Source organism: Erigeron canadensis, chromosome 2, assembly GCF_010389155.1.
Source record: "Erigeron canadensis isolate Cc75 chromosome 2, C_canadensis_v1, whole genome shotgun sequence".
Lineage (NCBI taxonomy): Eukaryota > Viridiplantae > Streptophyta > Magnoliopsida > Asterales > Asteraceae > Erigeron > Erigeron canadensis.
Genome location: NC_057762.1, coordinates 38,143,667 through 38,163,309, shown reverse-complemented (window position 1 = coordinate 38,163,309; position 19,643 = coordinate 38,143,667). Strand labels below are relative to the sequence as shown.

General features: G+C 34.2%; 3 protein-coding genes across 3 annotated transcripts; 2 read left to right on the top strand and 1 right to left on the bottom strand.

The window, feature by feature from the left end:
- Positions 1–863: 863 nt before the first annotated feature.
- LOC122589199 (endoglucanase 9) lies at positions 864–3,061 on the top strand. The gene is made up of 6 exons (XM_043761450.1): positions 864–1,174; positions 1,255–1,758; positions 1,840–1,989; positions 2,107–2,218; positions 2,305–2,468; positions 2,601–3,061. Exons 1-6 carry the CDS (start codon positions 965–967, stop codon positions 2,922–2,924), a joined length of 1,464 nt encoding a protein of 487 aa, XP_043617385.1. The 5' UTR covers positions 864–964; the 3' UTR covers positions 2,925–3,061.
- Positions 3,062–12,098: 9,037 nt separating this feature from the next.
- On the bottom strand, positions 12,099–13,948 carry LOC122590137 (eukaryotic translation initiation factor 3 subunit I-like). Its single transcript, XM_043762473.1, has 8 exons — positions 13,722–13,948; positions 13,391–13,606; positions 13,171–13,298; positions 12,971–13,090; positions 12,785–12,874; positions 12,532–12,618; positions 12,358–12,436; positions 12,099–12,182 (listed from the first exon to the last, which is right to left on the bottom strand). The coding sequence occupies exons 1-7, from the start codon at positions 13,903–13,905 to the stop codon at positions 12,389–12,391; spliced, it is 873 nt and encodes a 290-aa protein (XP_043618408.1). The 5' UTR covers positions 13,906–13,948; the 3' UTR covers positions 12,099–12,182; positions 12,358–12,388.
- Positions 13,949–15,255: 1,307 nt separating this feature from the next.
- LOC122588997 (glycerophosphodiester phosphodiesterase GDPD4) lies at positions 15,256–19,384 on the top strand. The gene is made up of 9 exons (XM_043761225.1): positions 15,256–15,418; positions 16,823–16,909; positions 17,167–17,264; positions 17,572–17,632; positions 17,738–17,797; positions 18,001–18,093; positions 18,190–18,279; positions 18,433–18,560; positions 18,740–19,384. The coding sequence occupies exons 1-9, from the start codon at positions 15,263–15,265 to the stop codon at positions 18,906–18,908; spliced, it is 942 nt and encodes a 313-aa protein (XP_043617160.1). The 5' UTR covers positions 15,256–15,262; the 3' UTR covers positions 18,909–19,384.
- Positions 19,385–19,643: the final 259 nt, after the last annotated feature.

Genomic DNA, 19,643 nt, shown 5'->3' with positions numbered 1-19,643 from the left:
ATAATGTGATCCAAAATGATGTGCGCTAAGATAACATGGCTGTTTTTAACTCTATTGTTACGTCTTCTTACTTATGGATTGGTAGCGGTGATAAGAAGTGTCAAGTTACGTGGGAGAATTGGAATGCGAATCCGTTATTAGTTGAAGGTTGTTGAGTCTTGCTTTCTCTTGTCGGCCGGGTCATGTTTGTATTTAGTTTTTGCTAAAGCGTGGTCGATTGCTAGTGTTGTCCTCGAAAGTTGTACTATATTTGGGATTGCATCAAAAATACCACGAAGTGAAAACCAGTGACTAGCCTTCGTGCGTAAGGTTTATTTGTGTCTCGAGTAATTGTAACTAGCACAAGTTTTTTTAAATTTTTTGCAATCCTAGCAGAGTAGGTTTTACCTTGTGTAATTAGTTATTTATCTAGAATATGTACTCTTCTGACAGTTAGTATCTTGCTAATCCGGTCCTTGTTACATAATAAAAAAAATATAAAAAATAGAGTAAATAAATAAAATAGTATAATGTCTCATGATAAATTCTCAAACGCATGAACCACCTACGCCAAGAATCTCAATGTGTGTTAAGTTAGTAAAAACACTATAGTCTATAGATAGACTCGTATCTTAAATGGATGATTCTTATTCTAATTTAATATCAGGCTCAAGTTAGGGCTGTTACTATAAGAGTATAGGTTTATCCTGTAAACAAAAAAAGAATATCATAATTTGACCTACGACACATATAATTGTCCAAACTGTTTATTAGAGTTTCTTTTGGGATAAGCAACTATTAGAGACCTATTCCGATACTAAACATTACTTTGACAACAATAAACAAATGAAAGCTTTACAAGAAAAGCCTTAATTTACGTAATACTCCATAGTGATTGGAATGGTAAAACCCCTATAAAGAGCCTTTCACATTCTCCAAACAAGAATCACACTAACTAACTTCTTAGTACTAAATTTTTTTTTATATGGATTTCATCAAGGGACATTCCCTCTTCCCTTTTTTCTTCTTGGCATTCTTGCTTTGTAGCAATGCTGTCCAAGCCACCCAAAACTACAAGGATGCCCTCGCGAAATCCATATTATTTTTCCAAGGACAGAGGTCTGGAAGGGCGCCCCCGTCCCAGAAATTTCCTTGGCGGTCTGTTTCTGGCCTCAGCGATGGTTCCCAAGCACATGTACGTCATATAAATGCTGGGTTTGTAGATTTTTTGTTCATTGAAATGGTAATGACTAATGACTAAGAAAACGTTTGCAGGTGGATTTAGTTGGAGGGTACTACGATGCAGGGGACAATGTGAAGTTTAACCTCCCAATGGCGTACACGACTACTATGTTAGCATGGAGTGCGTTAGAGAACTCGAAGCCTTTGGGCCCAGAACTAGAGAATCTAAGGGCTGCAATTAGGTGGGGTACTGATTACCTTATAAAATGTGCTACAGCCACCCCCGGTGTGCTTTATGTAGGTGTTGGAGACCCAAATGTAGACCATAAGTGTTGGGAAAGGCCAGAGGACATGGACACGGCCCGAACAGTCTATTCTGTTTCCAGAAATAAACCAGGGTCTGACGTTGCTGCTGAAACAGCAGCAGCTTTGGCTGCTTCTTTCCTAGTGTTTAAAAAAGTAGATCCCACATACTCCAGGTTGTTGTTAAGAACAGCAAAATCTGTTTTCCAATTTGCTGCGCAGTATAGGGGTTCCTATAGCGACTCTCTTGGTTCAGCCGTCTGTCCGTTTTACTGTTCTTACTCCGGATATAAGGTCATTTTTTAAAAATCAGTTACATACAATAATCCTATCAATAATACACATTCTGAAAAAGAAATTGTTTCACTTAAACAGGATGAGCTATTGTGGGGAGCTGCATGGTTATTAAGGGCTACAAAGAATCCATCCTACCGAAATTTTATTGATTCATTAGGTGCTAACGATGCAACGGACATATTCAGTTGGGACAACAAATACGCTGGTGCTCGAGTCCTTCTATCCAGGGTACCTAACTGACAGTTAGTTACTAACTAACTAACTAACTAAATAACCAACCATAACTGTTTCGGCTTTTTCTTATTTCGGTTTTATTCATTTTCAACTGTTTCTATTTTTCAACAGGGGAGTTTAGTGGCAAAAGATGTGTCATATGAGCCATTCAAACAACAAGCTCAAGATTTCATGTGCAAAATTCTTCCCAATTCTCCTTATTCCACTACACAATATACTAAAGGTTATAATACATCAAATTCAGAATACCAATAAAGAAAAAACAGATTATAGTCATATTAAGATTATATATTGTTCTGTTTTTTGCAGGGGGTCTAATGTTTAAACTACCAGATAATAACCTTCAATATGTGACATCCATAACATTCTTGCTCACTACCTATGCCAAATACATGAAAGCAACTAAAAACACCTTCAATTGTGGCAACATTATGGTCACCCCAAATACCTTAATCAACCTTGCAAGAAAACAGGTATATCTTTCGCTTTTCTTTTTTTTTTTTTCTTTTTCCATTGTTATTAAAGATCTAATCCTGGATCATTTTTTGCAATCTGAAAAAAGAAAAATAAAACTTATAAATGTTAATGTGTTTTTTTTTAAAAAGGTGGACTATATATTAGGAGACAACCCAATGAAGATGTCTTATATGGTAGGATACGGGTCAAACTACCCACGAAGAATTCATCACAGAGGATCTTCATTACCATCAAAATCAGCTCACCCACAATCATTTGGCTGTGAAGGAGGTTTCCAACCATTCTATTATACTTCTAACCCAAACCCGAATATATTATATGGGGCAATCGTTGGTGGTCCAAACAATAACGATTTCTTCCCTGATGAACGAACTGATTACAGTCACTCAGAACCTGCTACATACGTTAATGCGGCTTTGGTTGGACCTTTAGCATACCTCTCTGGGAGATAGATATAGATCAAGTCCCTACATTATACATTTAGAACTTGACAATGCATGTATTATAATTAGTATGTGTGTGTATGTTATATCAAAATCAAGTATTGACCACCTAAATAAGCAGGTGAAGAATACAAGTATTTGATTATGTTGTACTCTATGTGATAAACAAATATACCAACGAAAAACATTGAAAACTAAAACACAAGAATTAGACATGGTTACATTAATTCAATCAGAGTGATTAACTTAATCCCCAACCTAAGTTTAATTTATGAAAGACTGTTAAATGATCCCCAACCTAATTAAGGAATATTACGTTACTATTTGCAAATTAGAGGCAAGACTTCTACCAAATGGGCTAACCTCATACTCGTTGTTCTGACTACTCACCTCTATAGTTTTCTACTTAATTTGGGTTTGCCAACGCTTAATGCATGCAACTTATAAATTCCATTCGGATCTGCTACACATTTTAAGGTTCTACTGTAGATTTTAAGGTTCTAACAAATATCTTTTTTCTAGACAAAAATAACTTAAAATCATATATGTTATTCTTGTTGGGAACTTCTAATGATGATCGAACACCAGGGCCCTAATTAATAAGCATGGTTTCTTTTTATACTTAAATTGCTTCATGTTAGAGAGACGAGTGTGCAGCATTTGGCCCACCACAGCCAAAACATTAAAGCCTAAAGCAACACTTTGTATCACTTTTTTACCTTAATAATAATAGTTTATGAGTATATATATAATAATAAATTCATAACAAACGACTTAGTGTATCAAACGTGAAACATCTCACTGATTCCCTTCTCTCTTTTTCTTTAATTTCCTTTTCATACCAGTTTAGTTAATTTAATTAGGTGACAAATCAATAAAGGCAGAAACCATCATTTGCTCATTCTCTACAAATTTTCCCCTTCATAATCACGCCATTTGATATTTAGTGTAAATCAAGTAAATAACAACTTCAAGCATATAAAACGATAAATACTAAATATAGAAGCATATAAATAAATCAAAAATGATAAAATGTCATCTTTTTTATCACTTAATAGCAGAAAAGTTGGTTGATGGTCACATTTATATCACTCGTCGCCGCAAGCTAAAGCTCAAGGGTACAGAAAACATTTGACTTCATTTTATGATAAAAAGTCAAAAACCATAGATTTCTTTTGTTACACTTATAGCTTAATAGCTAGCTACAGTATGATATTTTATTTTATTTACTAAGATTTTCTAATAATATATCATAACAAGAGAAAAAATCTGCATCGATTTCGATAACTATTATTATAAAAAGTCAAAAACCATTATTTGAATATTGCTTCTTCTGGTTTGATGTGCTTGATTAACATTACTTTTGCATATGATCAGTTTGTTGTGACATGTCTTAAACATCAACTGTTTTGAGGGTCCTTTTAGAAGCTATTCAACTATTTCGATTATATCATGCCATCAAATCATTTATTCCTTTTTCACACGAGTCTTATACATATAAAAGAGTTTATTAATTGTTTTAAAATCTATGTATCCAGATAATGGGGATCATCATGTTATTTTCCATCTAGTTAAGTAAATAAACGGGGATATCAAATCTTCTTCTTTTTACCTTATTTAATCGAATTAACAATCCCTTGACAACAATACATCTTCTTCTCTTTGTTTGCGTCTCAATTTGAGAGTGGTGGCTGTTGAATGATTTGATACCAAAACGGCCCAAACATTCAACGTGGAGATGGTAAACCACGATGTTGGTTTTGGCCGGAGAAGAATGATATTACCGAGTAAGGAGTGGAAGAGGGCCCTTTTGAATTGTTGGCCCAAATCAGTTTAATTACTAAAAGTATGGGCAGGGGAGTGGTGGTCTCGTCTTTTAAGACGAACTAGATGGATACCCGCACGATGCAGCGGCGGTATACTGCTGTGGTGGACGGAAGTGACAGCGGTTGATGGTAATAATTTTTATATCAGCGTCAACAAAATTGCGGGTTACAAAAGAGGGACAGTAACGTGACTGATTTTAGGGTGGAGAGAGTATTATGAGAATAAAAAATATCCAATGACAAATAAGGTATTTCAAAGACAGAAAATAATTAATAGGGTGGATTTGTTTAAACAGGGAGTATAGATATAGATATAGATTATATTATTACTCGTAATCAAAATGATTATGAAGACTAACTAAAAAGTAAAGTGTAAAACAATATATTATATTCTAAATATTTTGTACGTAGGCGTAGGAATTGAAGGAATGAATTTAATGGTCAATTTGTTATGGCATGTGAGGATGTTGACCATTAGTAATATCTTTCTCATAAATAGTGAAATATTAAAAAATGGTAAGTCCAAAGGTAAATAAGTAATTTTAAAAGCAGAAAAAATTTATTAGGGGAGGGGATGATTTCTTTTATTAGGTAGTAGAGATACATTGTGAATTTTGAAAGGTAGTAACAAATGATAGTCCAACAACCATTCATGTAAACCTTATTTTATACTTTACTAAATTAAAAGTCTAAAATAGTTATACTAATTAAGGTAATTAAGTTGGTTATCAAGCTAAGTATTCTCATTAGCACGAGTAACACGTAAAGTTAATAGACATATTTTCATGCAACCTTTTATGTTGGGAATATGCAATTTTTGATGCATTTGGTAAAACTTTATTCATCTTTTTTTTTTTCTTTTCTTTTAGAACAACATAAATTATATTGATAAGGTATTACGGTGATCAACTAACATGTTACTAAAGGCTCATCAATTGAAATAAGGATGTTTATGTATTGCAATCTGTCGTGTGGTGGTTTTTATAGCCCCTTTAGAGTATGTATGAAATTGCAACGAAAACACCACATAGCTAAATTGGGTGGCGCGACCATTTTTTCTTTTTCTTTTAAACCCTTTTTATATAGTCCTTGCAGTTAAGACATTGAGTTCGCTTTTGAGTATTCTATCTTGTTATCTTCATATTTCCCCAAAAAGAAAGTTCATTTAATAAATTTTTGAAAATAAGTTTTGTCAAGCTACAAGGGCTAATAATTGAACATATATACAATGGTCAGTATTTGATTGTGTTCATCTGTTTCTATAAGTTTTGGGATTGTAATTAAAAGATGGTATATATATACCAATTTATAAACTGACTCAATAGACTTAATAAAAAAAATAAAAATAAATTCTCCAAGCTAAATAAAGGAAATAAATATCAATTCCAATAGTTTCTATTCGTTTATTTAGTATACAAACGAACACACAAGATTTTCCGCTTGTTCGTTACCTAAATAAACACAAACAATAACGTTTATGTGTTATATATTATTTGTTTATGTTTGTTTTATATCTATACTATCTAATAAAATAAATCACTATTTATTTTCTTTAAACATTGCCATCAGTACCCCAACTGTCGTGAAATTGCGAGGGCATAAGTTAGTTTATATTAAATAAAACATGTTTCTAAGAATATCACCCCCTATTAATCAAAAGTTATGGTGTAAAAAGAAAAAAGTGATTTGAGTGCAGACATCGAATTCGTATACAGCTACACGCCATCTGAATCAAAGCCTAAAGATTGTGAACAGGAAAAAAGTAAAATGAAAAAAAAAGGGTTAAGTATCTGGAAGTGTAAGTAACTTTTACATTTTTCTTATTGTGTGAATGTAACTTTCATTTGGTTCATTGTATGTAACTAACCTGTTAAATTTGAACGATTAATGTAAAATTTTTACGTTGACGAATCAAAAACTTCTACGTGGCAGCTCATATGGTGTGCCACGTATACACTTTTACATTAATCGTTCAATTTAGCGAGTTAGTTACATACAATGAACCAAATGAAAATTACATTCACACAATAAAAAAAATATAAAAGTTATTTACACCTCCAGATACTAAAAAAAAAAAAAAAAAAAAAAAGTTCGCCATACGTACATTTGTGACCCGTGACACAGGACCAAAAAGTATGAAAGACAATGAAACCTCTAAAACACCTGCCTTTGACTTTGCGTTTGATTTGGACGATTAAGTTCCCAAGAAACACAATTCTTCCCGCCAAGTAAAAAACTCGGTTTCAAATTCATCTCCTCCAAATAAAACAAAAACACATTCATACAATCTGTGTGTGTATCAAACTTCTTGTTTTACAACTGCCATGGCCTTCTGGGGTATCTATCTATCTCATCTATCATATTTTTCTTTTATTTAAGTATATACATAGATATATAGATGGTTGTGCTAATTAAATTAAATAGGTGTATATTTAAAACCAAATGAACCTTACACTCTACAATATGCGGATGATGATGCTATTCCTAAACGACTTCGTATTACTCAGGTATATTTATAAAATAAAATCCCTCTTTTTCCTTAAACACTTTTTTCATGCCAATTTTTAATTATTGTGTAGTAAATTAGGTCACTGATAATGGATTAATGGGTCAGTTATCTTTTGTACAGTAAAATTACATTCTTGGATAAAACATCAATACTTTTTTTTTAATAAATTTGTGCTTTTCTAGGCATTGTATATCCGAGGCTCCGAGCTATTAAAAGATGTTAAATATATGTTTAAAAGTTTCAGATTTAATACATTGCTCAAGTATTGTATGAAAAGGCTTAGATTGAGGGTTACAAAACCGGACCTAAAACCATATTTTAATGAATTAGATGTTAAAAATGTACAGAGTTCTGCAAAAGTGGAACATTTGTAAGTTATTTTAGTCTAGTTAAGATATTTAGATAAACTTGGAAAATGACAAGGAGGTGCATAAGCCATTTAAATCACCAATCCAGGAAAATAGTGAGGGTCAACCCCCTGTGGTGTTTTAGCACTGACTCAAGTGAGCAAGTGTCGTATGTTAACTCGACTCAACGAGTGCCTGCGATTTGACTCAGTTCAACGGTTACCCTGCTTACCAGCAACTCATTTTTTATCTGCGGCCCACGTTGATTACCAACTCATCTGGATTTGTAACACACCTACCTTATAACTTTTGGACAGTTTCAACTGCCCAATAAATTGCATATTTTTGGCGCTTTGTGTGTATAAAACACATAAACATGATTTAACACTATTAAAACATTCTAATTCTTGATCTGGTGCCAAAAGCCAAAATATTGTCTGTAAATATGAGTTTACTCCAAAGTGAAGTTTCATGATATCCCTGACATATGGGGTTGAATAATTACTTTCAAAAAATGATCCTACTCAAATCTCTGAGATTCTAGACATTGGAATCTTTACCATATTCCCAAAAAAGCCACAAACAACTTTCAAGTCTATTTATGGAACTTAATTATGTGACAACAGGCTACACTTGGAGAAGCTACACGTAATTCGCCGGCCAGGAGCGTAGTAAGATGTTCAGTAGGAGATAAACCTGCAATAGCTATATGTTCTCTGTGTGTAAGAGAGTTGACTTGTTGTCAACTAGAGCTCGAGTTTGAGGAATCCCATGATGTCGTTTTCTCGGTCATGGGTCCACGGGGCATTTATCTTGCTGGCTATTTGATCAATCTTGCTCCCACTGCTTATCAGTATACACTGTGAGTTTCACTAGAAACTGATTAGCCTCTGTAAATTGTGAGTGCTAAAACTAGTGTTAGTGTTTGACATATGATGATCTAACTACTAGTTTATAAAGTCATGACTGATTATATGTGTAACTACTTGACCTGATTAACTAATATATCAATGGCTCGATTATAGTGACCGTAAAGGGCAAGAAAAAGAGACACTTGTTATGCATGAGGATGACCATGATTCTAATAAAACAGGTATGCATTTTTCTTACCTAAAAGCAATTTCTTTCTCATCGAAAATGGTGAAATTTCTGTTCTGTTTAGATCAGGTTACTCTAGTCTTTATCAACATTAGTAATAATATTCAAGGTTTCCACATATCATAGTAATCAGTGGACCTTATCTTTGGCGGAGCTAGACAAAAAGGATATTTACAATGCAAAAGAAAACTTTGTGCATCAATGTTAGTCTTTTCTACCAACAAGATTGTTAAACTATCTCATTTATCCCAAAAATGAAACCTGTTGTGTCTAACTTGAGTCACTTGACAGTTTGGTCAAAGGAAAATCTTGATCGACAAGCAAAATTCTAAATACCCTTAAATGACTACGTTATCTTTGGTTTCATATCATTTTTATGTATTATATCTCACCTTTTTCTGTGTTCAACTTGTTAGGCCCAGCTAAAGAATCATATTATGCTCAAAACACCGACATTGAACATTCTGATAGAAATATAAAAGGGGGAAAGCGCCTACTAAAATGTTCCAGAGACACAAACAGAGAAGGAAAGATCATCATTCGGAAATTAAAGTATGCTTTAGCATTTCTTATTGTTTTCTTGTTGCTCAATCATTACGAACCAAAATACGTGCATTGTTGAATCTATAATTATGTTTGAATCATGTGAGCAGAAACGATGGAAATGAATATTCTAGTTTTGATACTCACAAGGAGTACATAAATCAGCAGCTCTCCATTAGTGATGAAAATCAAGAGAAAAAAATTGCTTTTGAATCACATTCAGTGTTTGGTAAACATACTGAAGAGAAAAGGTATCACTTCTTTGCATAAAAGTTATAAAGTACGCATATCTGATTATGTTCTGAATGTAATGACCGAAACTAGGTATAGAAGCTAAGACTTCAGTTATTGACATGTGTTCACATAGGATCAATGATTATACTATTAGAACTTACACATAAATGCACCAAGTTGTCATACAAAAGTCAAATGCAGCGTTTGTTTATTTTCTGTTTCGTTTTATCATGGTCAGATAAAGAAAGTGGTTATTTTAGTCTTGGGTAACAATGATTCTTTTGATGAATTAGGGATGCTATTGAAAAGAAGAAGAAAAGGAAGAGGAATAAGAAAACGAAACTGAGTACTTTGGAAGGTAACGATCAGTGGGATGAGAGGTTTGGTTCAGATTCAAGAATAACTGAAGAGAATGGGTGAGCTATAAGTTCTTAGATTTTTCGTTTTAACAATCTTAAAGTAGAGTTCTTTGAGAATGTTAAATCTTACAAACCGCTCCTCTCAACTCATCCTTCTAACATTGAGATAATGACTTGTGTCTTCATTATATATCATCACATCATTTATATAAGGGGTTTTATGAGCATATTACTTCATTTGTTTAACAGGAGTTATCTTGATATTCATCAAGATAGCCACGACAAGGTGAAAAAGAGGAAGAAGAAAAATAAAAGTAAGGATTTGGTTAATGCTTAGTGTTTTGATTTCATCTAGGTCACATAATTTTGGTTTATTCAAACCAACGACATATGATGGTTATTTGGTTTCATAAAGAAAGATCTGTTTTGACTTTGACTTTTGCGTGATATAATGTATATTTGTTTCATTCTTATAAGAGCACACTTTTGATTTTCGTATCACATTTCAGGGCATATGAATGGAGATAGCTGCGAGTTTGACAATCAAATGCCGACATTTGGAGATGTCGTGTAAGTCACCACACCATCGTTTATTTCTCTGCTGGGATCTAGTGTATTTCTTCACAGAAACAATTTGACATGCAATTTTTAATAAGTTTGTGCGGTATAGATATATTTGTTTTTGAATGCTAATATCAAACCACTTGATTTATGATCAGATATGATTCTTCTCGGAAGGTGAATTCAAGGGAGCAAGAGAAAAAAGTAGGTAAAATTGTGCTAATGAAGAAGTTAGTCAATTGATAAGCCAAACAAGCATTTAAGTGTATTATTATAATTTTTGTAAAATCAATGGGTTGTTTGTAGCTGAAAAGAAATGCTATTTCCCTCTGGTTCTTCTGGTCGAATGTAAAAGGGCAATGATTTTTGAAAACTTTTAAGTTATTTGAGTAGAAGATATAGAGAAGCATCTTCATCATAATTAAAGATACTAACATCAATCCACTGCTACTACTTATAAAGTATCTAATTATTTAGAGTCTTACAGAGTACAATTGTTAAAAGCTACAATGGACTAAAAAACCAGACAGAGACTGTAAAGGCCAAGACTTGTCGAGTTGTCGGACAATGATTCTTTGGTTATCACCAAATATCTGATGCATGAGATATAAACTAGACCCGCTAACCACTGGGTTGATAGCCCAATGGCCAGCCGACCCCTACAAAGCCGGGCCCCACCATGTGTACCCTTACAAATGTGGGGCGCAGGTTCGAGTCTCTCAGCCAACAAGCATTAGGATTTATTCCATTGTGGTGGTATTTGGTGGAGGGGTTTCAATGGGATATTGGTTGTGCGGTATGCGAGTATCGGAACCAATGCGGTTCTAGGGATCGGGGTATTCCCTCCAATCTATACCTTTTACAAACTAGACCCGCTAGATCTGAATTCTACTCTAACTGATTAACTCAACATAAACAAAACACTTTTGTAATTTAAGCATATATGAAGAAGCTGATATAGACGTAGATTCTTTCCACTGTCCTTCGTTTTAGCTATTTGACTCAATTTTTTATGGAAATTTTTTTTGAAACGGGCGTATTTGGTGGTACTGGTTTTACTTGTTCCATAAAATTTGTTTGCCAAAACTTGTTTGACATCCGTCAGATACGCCCGTTTCAAAAATTATTTCATTTTTTATGGTAGTTCAAATTATGTCTTTTTGGCATAATGACGCACACCAATAACTTTAAACATGAATGTAAAGTGTCACAATGAGCATACATCTTTGAAAACCTCTTTTAGAAGTTCCAACATGGAAAAAAGAAGAAAAGAAAAGGACTTTGGTTATCAAACATTTTGATCACAGTTTGATGCCCTTTTGTTTCGAAGGTATGTTTTGACAAATACGATATTTGTGTGGTTATAGGATGATTTGTTTGATTAATGCTTTATCCCAGTGTTATAACAAAATGAATAATTCATATTGGTATTCAAACTGCATATATACAAAATAATGGCATGCAGACAAAGTTTCATACCTCTGGTATTATATAACAAAATAATAATGTTTAAAGCAAAGTATAATAAATTGATACTCCATTCTTGCCCTCCAAAATTGTCCCAAGCTTTTGATTTAGTTAAAAGAAACTGATCACATTACAAAGGGAAGAAAAACGAAAGTGCTTAGTTGATCTTAATTCTAAACTATAAGATTCAGAAAAATAAAAAAAAGATCAAAAGAAACATTCAAAATCTTGTTAATTAACTTGATGTTAATGATGGGATCCTGAAATAGTCTGCATCAAAGTGATGCAATCTCACATACCCATCTTCACCCCCACTTGAGAAACTGGATTACATATGAAACAAGAAAAACAACATAGATTAGACCAGACTTAGGGTAAAACCAATGAAGCAGTTGTCATAAACAGCAATGAAAGGTACCTTTGACAAACATAAACAGCATTGAATGTTTACGTATTAAGGATTATAATTGTGTGATAAAACAAAAGAAGAAAATGTACCTTTGACCATCAGGATTGATTGCCAAAGCATTTATGGGACAAAATGTCCTTTTACACCTCCAATTTCTTCTTGGGAAATCTAGCAATAGTCGCAATTCAAGTAGATTGATCGTTAAAATAGTTCTAAATTAACCTTAGAACAAAATCAGATCTTAAAAATATATATTCTTTTACCTTATCATAAAACTTGGCTTCAAATTTACCAGCACGATGATCGGTTGTCGTAACAGATAATGCATCCTGACCACCTCCAAGCACCACCTATAAAGTACCAAATATGTTTCAACTTTCAACCATCTTACATCACTTTGCCTTTGATCTTTTTGATCAAGACTTTTAGAGATGGGTCGGAATTACAAGAAACTTGGCAGGTTGAACTGCCATATAGTATAGAAGTTCTTTAAGTAGATTATTGGATATAACTTACATGATCAAGAAGTGGAGACATCGCAACAGCATTGACATGACTGTCAGTAAGATATGTCTTGATCAATTCCAACGATCTGCTATCCCAGAGCTAATAATTTCGGGGGAAAAATGGGATAGTAAGGAACATTAACTTGGAGACCAATACATCCCAAGTAGATGAGAAATTCATAGAATACGATATTACCTTTGCTGATTTATCTAGCGAGCCAGTGAGAAAGTGTGAGGCATCAGCCGACTTGGCAAGTGATGTAATTGCATTATTATGCCCAACTTCCGTTTTGTTTTCTTTTAGCAACGTTCCAGTCTGCCAGTTGCACATACATTAGCATAAAAGTATACAAGTGTTAATTGCTAACTATTTCCTATGTTTAATGCACAGCATACTTCTGCATCCCAAATTCTAATAACAGCATCTTCACCAGCACTGATGATTGTGTGGTTTAAAGGTCCCCATATTGCTCTGTTTATTCTTCCTTTAGGTCCTTTAAGTACAAGAACAGATTCACCATCCTCTGCAAAATCACAATGATTAGATACAGAAAAGCAATTCAATGTTATATAATAAATATAAGAAAAAACTCAAATTTCACAAAAGAAAACTCACGATCATGATGATCCGCAGCAATTCGCTTTACGTGGATAGCAGAAGCCACGTCCATAAATGGGTCCGTGGTGATTACACAAAGCTTATCACCAACAGAAAGGTCTACAGATCTAGCAGTTGAATTGAAGTTAAAAGTGAAAAGAGCTTCTCCACTTTGTACATTCCAAAGCTTAGCTGAGCAGTCTGCACTCGTTGTAATCAAACGTGTTGAATCCCCTGCGCAAAAGAATAACCAATCACACATCAATTACTTCATCAACTCAGTGTACTTAGTGCCCAGATAATGAAGATACAAGCAAGCCACTGTTATATATAGAATGAAGAGAGTTACTTGAAAGGTCGCAGCAAGAAACAGCACCATTGTGGCCACTGTAAGTGCCCAATCGTTCGCCATTATCAGCAAACCATACGGTGGGTGTGTCATCTTTAGAACAGGAGAAAAGAAGATCTCCATCTCTATTATACTTGAGGAAAGTCAGAGGCCTCTCATGCCCTTTCATTAATATCGGCCGCATCTTTATTTCTTCAGATTCTGATATCTTAATGGAGAATTGCAACCACAAACTGTAAACAATTAGCAACAGGTTACCAAACTTAAATTCTTCCTCTAACCACAAACATAGAACCCTAATTACTTAGGGTTAGCCAAACAAAAGTAACCTAACAATGTTGCCATTGAATTATTTTAAGAAAATAATTATAATTATGTGTTGCCCTATAAAACATATCAACATGTGACTTGGACCTAACCCAATTAGTATTAGTATAGTATATACAATACAATCTCTAGTCTGAAGCAGCATGGTTGGATTAGTGGTAAACACCCTGGCCTCTGGAGACAGAGGTCATGGGGTTCGATCCTCATGCCATGCAAAGGTTGGAGGGTCTTTTCAACCATTTAGGTAGAAAATGAAAGCAGCCTCTCTACTTAGGTAGAGGTAAGGTCTGCCTACATGTTAACCTCCTCATACACCGTTGAGGTATTGGGGCTCAAAACTCGCGGAAGCCGGCGCGGAGTAGTTTCTTTCTTTCTTTTGATACAATCTCTAGTCTACTACAACTCTTTGAATAGAATACTATATAGTACTATATAACATAATATAATATAATACAGACCAATAAAACCTTTAATATCAGGTCTGGATATGTATAACAGGGAGAAAACGAAAACCATCTCTTTACAACTACCAATTATTACTATATATATATCATAAGGATGCTTCACTGTTTGTTTGTAATAACAATTATGCAGCTTAATTATGATCCAAGAATAGCGTATTCTATCGACACGAGTCAATGAATCACGTAACATACAATACGTATAGACTCAGCATTACGTAAAACGTACACTCGATAAGAGTTAAACTTAATTTGTGGTCAGTTAGTAGCTAGAATGAATATATATGGCTTCTTTGCGACAATTAATCGAATACCTTATTGTAAGGCACATAAGTATACACAAAATATGAAAACGGCTCACATTGCAAAAATCAATAATCTTTTATTTAAATATTATGATAAAGCTGTGGATTTTTTGCAGAGAACAAATTTACAATACCCATTAACAAATAATAAAAGCTTACTGGAATAGATGACGGTGGTTAACGATGGAGAAGCAGTGGTTGACGGCAATTGTACGTCCAGTGAGGTGCACGGCAGAGTTTACAGGCCGGAATCTTTACGTAGATTTGAAAATATATATAGGGTATATATACTTCGAAAGGGTGTATATGGAAATATTTATGCACTTATTTTTATTTTTTTTCGATTAACAACCCCAGACTTTGTTAACTTTACATGGTATATCCTTCCCCTTTGTTAAAAGCAAGAAACAAAAATTGTAAAGAAAGATTAGTAGATGGTGGGACAGAAATGGCAACAACGTCGTTTAAATGGAGAAGACGACGTGGTGATCGGCGTGGTTTGGTATCCAGAAAGCTTCTGTTCCGATCATTTCTAGTACTACTGGCACTCATCGCCATTTTTCCTCCTGTTTATTTTCACTTCAAACTCCGTCGCTATCATCAGGTCTCTTCTCTCTCTCTCTCTCTTCCTTTTTTTTTTTATTCTATTTTCTCAATTTCTATACATAGAGTATGTTTTAGGTTACAAATAGATTAGTGTATCTGTGTCGAATTTGCATCCCGTATTCTTCGGATATACGATCTGCAGCAGCAGCTTATTTCTGACAGTCAAAAATGGATATGTCTTACTGTGGCCTTGATATATGATCATTACTAGCCTTATTGTTACAATACGATTAATTTTATGTGACTTATAACTGTCAACACACAACTACTTTTTTTATTCCCAGATACGAAAGTGTTATTGAAAACTATTAAGTTTAGTTTTCGAAAACTTATTTATAAACTGGAAAGTGGTTTTTGACTTTTTTTTCTCCTCTTCTCTGATAAAACTTCAATTAGAGTTCCAATTTGACGAACATGTCTGTTCTTTCAGAGTCCCTTGGAATTTCATGGAAAGTGTTTGGTTTGTCTACAAGTAAACAGCACCTAAATTTCCCTAACCCTTTCTTTTATTCTGAAATCCGGGAGACTTACACACACCCACTACGCCTTTGTCCCAGGTGGGACTTGAACCCTCGACAACTTGGTTGAGGAACACCTTGGTAACAGTCGGGCCGAAGGCGCGTTAGTTAACTGGCCTACTGTGTACTATAGTGCGGTACCTATGCATATTAGTTTTTTTTTTCAAGCTTGTTTCTCTTGTTACCATCTTTGAAGGTTGAAACCTTTAAAAGAGTTTATAACTTTGGCAACAATGATAAAAGGGAAATAAATTGTATTCTGAATTTGCATACTATGGGCTTGAGGCAAGACAAGCAGCCTGCTTCGCTTCCTCAATTGCTCAAGGAACAAGATGAAATAATGCTTTTGTGGAACGTCAAACCAATAGGATGTTAAACAGAATTCATACGAAATCAGTTCAGCATTGTTCTCTTTCAGAAAAAGAGAAAAGAAAAAAACGAGACTAATGGAGTCCTAACTTGCAGAGAAAAACGTTTATCAGGAAGTAATCTTTAATACTGCAAAGCTGGGATTACTTTATGTCCTGCAGAGAGGGGTTGTCTTTAACAAGTTAAAAGGTTAATTGTCAGACAGTCACATAAACTTTCTAGTCAAAGTCTTTGTGGATCTTCGGTTCACTGTATAATAAAAATCTAAGGCATTAGGCAGCCATACTGATTTAGCCTGGCTTCAGAGATTGACATTTGTTTTGCTAGGGCTTTATGGCAATATTCAAGAAGTTATAAAAGAAAGCCAAGTTTTGCTTCTCTGTTTTTTTTGTTTTTTATAAATTTTTTATATTAAATTTTGTAGAATGGCAAGTGGATTATTATTTCCAAATTTGAATAACAATGATGCTGTGAATTATCACCATCACATTGGTTGCTTTCCCATTTCATTGCAGCTGGAGCTAAAAAAGTGTAGCTGGTTAGATAATCCTCCCCTCGTGTGTGCTCATGGTGGTGATTCTTCCAATGCCTTCCCTAATACAGTAAGTCTCTTCATGTTTGGAAATCACTAAATGCAAAGCTTATTTCAACATTACAAGAATCCAGTTATATTCTTATCTTTTGCCTACTTATATGTGTACTAATAATACTAATATATCTGAATTCGTTTAAGAACTATAAGGCATGATATGTCAATTATAATTGTATACATGTAACAACTATGCTGGGTGAAGATCCACTGGTTTAAATACATGTTTGATCCGTCTTAATGTTGTTTTCCATCTGTTTCTCTCCACAGATGGCTGCTTATCATATTGCTCTTCGTTCTCAAGTAGACTGCATAGAGATTGATGTCTCTCGCTCTGCTGATGGGGTTTTATTTGCTCTTCATGACAGGTACATTTTGAGGGGTACTTTGCTGTGTTGTTATCAGATGGAAAATGTTAAAAACATTTGATCTGAAAATAAGGACCAAAAACATAATGTGCGATCAGTTAATGCTAACAAAATTAACCAAACATCACAGCACAGTGATACGAGTCTAAAATTGGTCTATATGAAATGTACTTCACTTACATTGGATTTGGAAAGTGTTTTGGAGAATCCAAATCGTTTTTTATATATTGGGATGTATTATTTCAAACGGCCAGTATACAAGTAATTTGAGCTATTTTTAGAGTTGATTCTGATACGCAACAGGCAGGGACTTGCAGCGAATATCTGGGAACAGTTCCACCAAGGTTGGATACCTGAGTGCAAATGAGGTGCGGCTTTCTTGCTTCATTTGTGAACCAAAAATAAATATGAATTTCCTGTATATTAAATAAAATTAGTTTTGAATGAGAGTATATTTTAGCTTGTTTCTGTAGATAAAAGAGCTGGACACTTCTCATGATATAAGCGTTCCTACAATGGAAGATGCATTAAGAGTACAGTCACATCCATCATCTTTTATCAGTTTATTTTCTGAAATAATAGAGAACAAATCGTAGATATAAATATATCTTTTAATAGCTCTTGTATAGAGTATCAACCCACAAGTGTGATATTGTTTGAATCAATATAACTCACTGCAACAATTTGCCCTTTCACCCTAAAACTCTCATGTATATGTATTTTGTGTGTTTTGCAGTTGATTTCAAGTTCTGTTCAGAAGGTGGTTGTTGATGCAAAAGTTGGGCCTCCGTCATACGAAAAGGGGCTTGCACATGATATACTTTCTGTTGTGAGTCTTCATTCATATTATGTAACACAAAATTTGTAATCATATAGTTCATCATTCAGTTCATGTTTTGATCTTACACATGTACCATAATTGCAGGTCAAGAGGACACAATGTAAGAACTGTGTTGTATGGGCTAAAAGCGACAATTTAGTGAGGGATGTGATTAAACAGTCATCAGATGTGACTGTAAGATCATACGCACCTTATAAATAAGTTACATCTGCATGTTTTAGACATAAAGAAAGTCTTTTTAAATACCTCATCAGGCAACTGGGAAACTAGTTGTGGTTAGTTGAGGACTTGAGGTTCCCTTACATAATGGTGGTTGTGGTTTTGCAGGTAGGCTATATTGTTATGATGAATTTTTCTACTGGGATCAGAAGTAATTTATTGAGGATGAGTGATGCTGAAGTTGTTGGTATATACCACGGTCTAGTTGACGAGTCTGTTGTCAAAATTCTACACAGGTATATATCCGAACATTATTTGTTGAGTATGTTTGATATCTTTTCTTTCCATTTTGACAACTTAACATGTTCATCTTGTATGTCCGATTGTATATGATAAATGGCTATGGAACTCATAAAATTGAAGTAACATTTGTTTACTTTATGCTTCTATACATCTTTAATTACTTGATTATCAGGAGGAAAAAGAAAATATACGCATGGACGGTTGATGAAGAACCAGCAATGCATAAAATGTTAAACGAAAAAGTAGATGCTATAATCACCAGTGATCCAACTTTGCTTCAGAATTCTATGCGAGATCTCAGGAGAAAATGCCTTGTTGATGGCTATTCTATTGGATCATGAGCACTTTACCAAATATACTCATCAATTGCTAACCCACATTGACTTCCTTTCCCTATTCATATATTGACGTGCTCTTGTTGAAGCCTTCTTACAACACTTTTGCTATGAATTGAGCATCTGAGCTAATCAGGAGAACGGAGCTCCACAAACGCGCGAATGTCTTTATTTATTTTGTAACTTTAATTTTAGAAGTGGCTGTATTATGTATTTTGTAACTTGAATTTTAGAAGTGGCTGGAATACAGTTTACCAATTTTTGGTGGTTACGGTCTTGAGTGAAGTTGGAAACTTGGGTTGGCAGTACAAGCTCAAAGATTTTGAAGTTGCTGTAACTCAAGTGCGTGTTCGTAAAATTGCTGGATTAGGATATGTTAGGCGCAATCTAGTATATGTATTCAGTTAAATTGGCTGGAGATACAAGATCTTATATCAGTTTCCATGTGTACAATATCTATATCCAAGTATATGGTTATCAAAGACCCATTCTTCTGATTGCACATGCTTAAACCAAGCAGACAAAGTCCATTGAACATCTTATAGACTAATCATCTGAACAACCATACTTTATCTTCTAACTTGATACGTTTTACAAAGTGCTTTAGATCAATGATAAACTTTTTTGCACACCTGTCTGAAAAAGATGCATGGCCAAACCGAAAGAGATTGTAAATCTATATGCTTATTTGTTCTCTTTTCTATGTTGTTAGGTCCACCAAAAAGAAATTTGATCTAATAA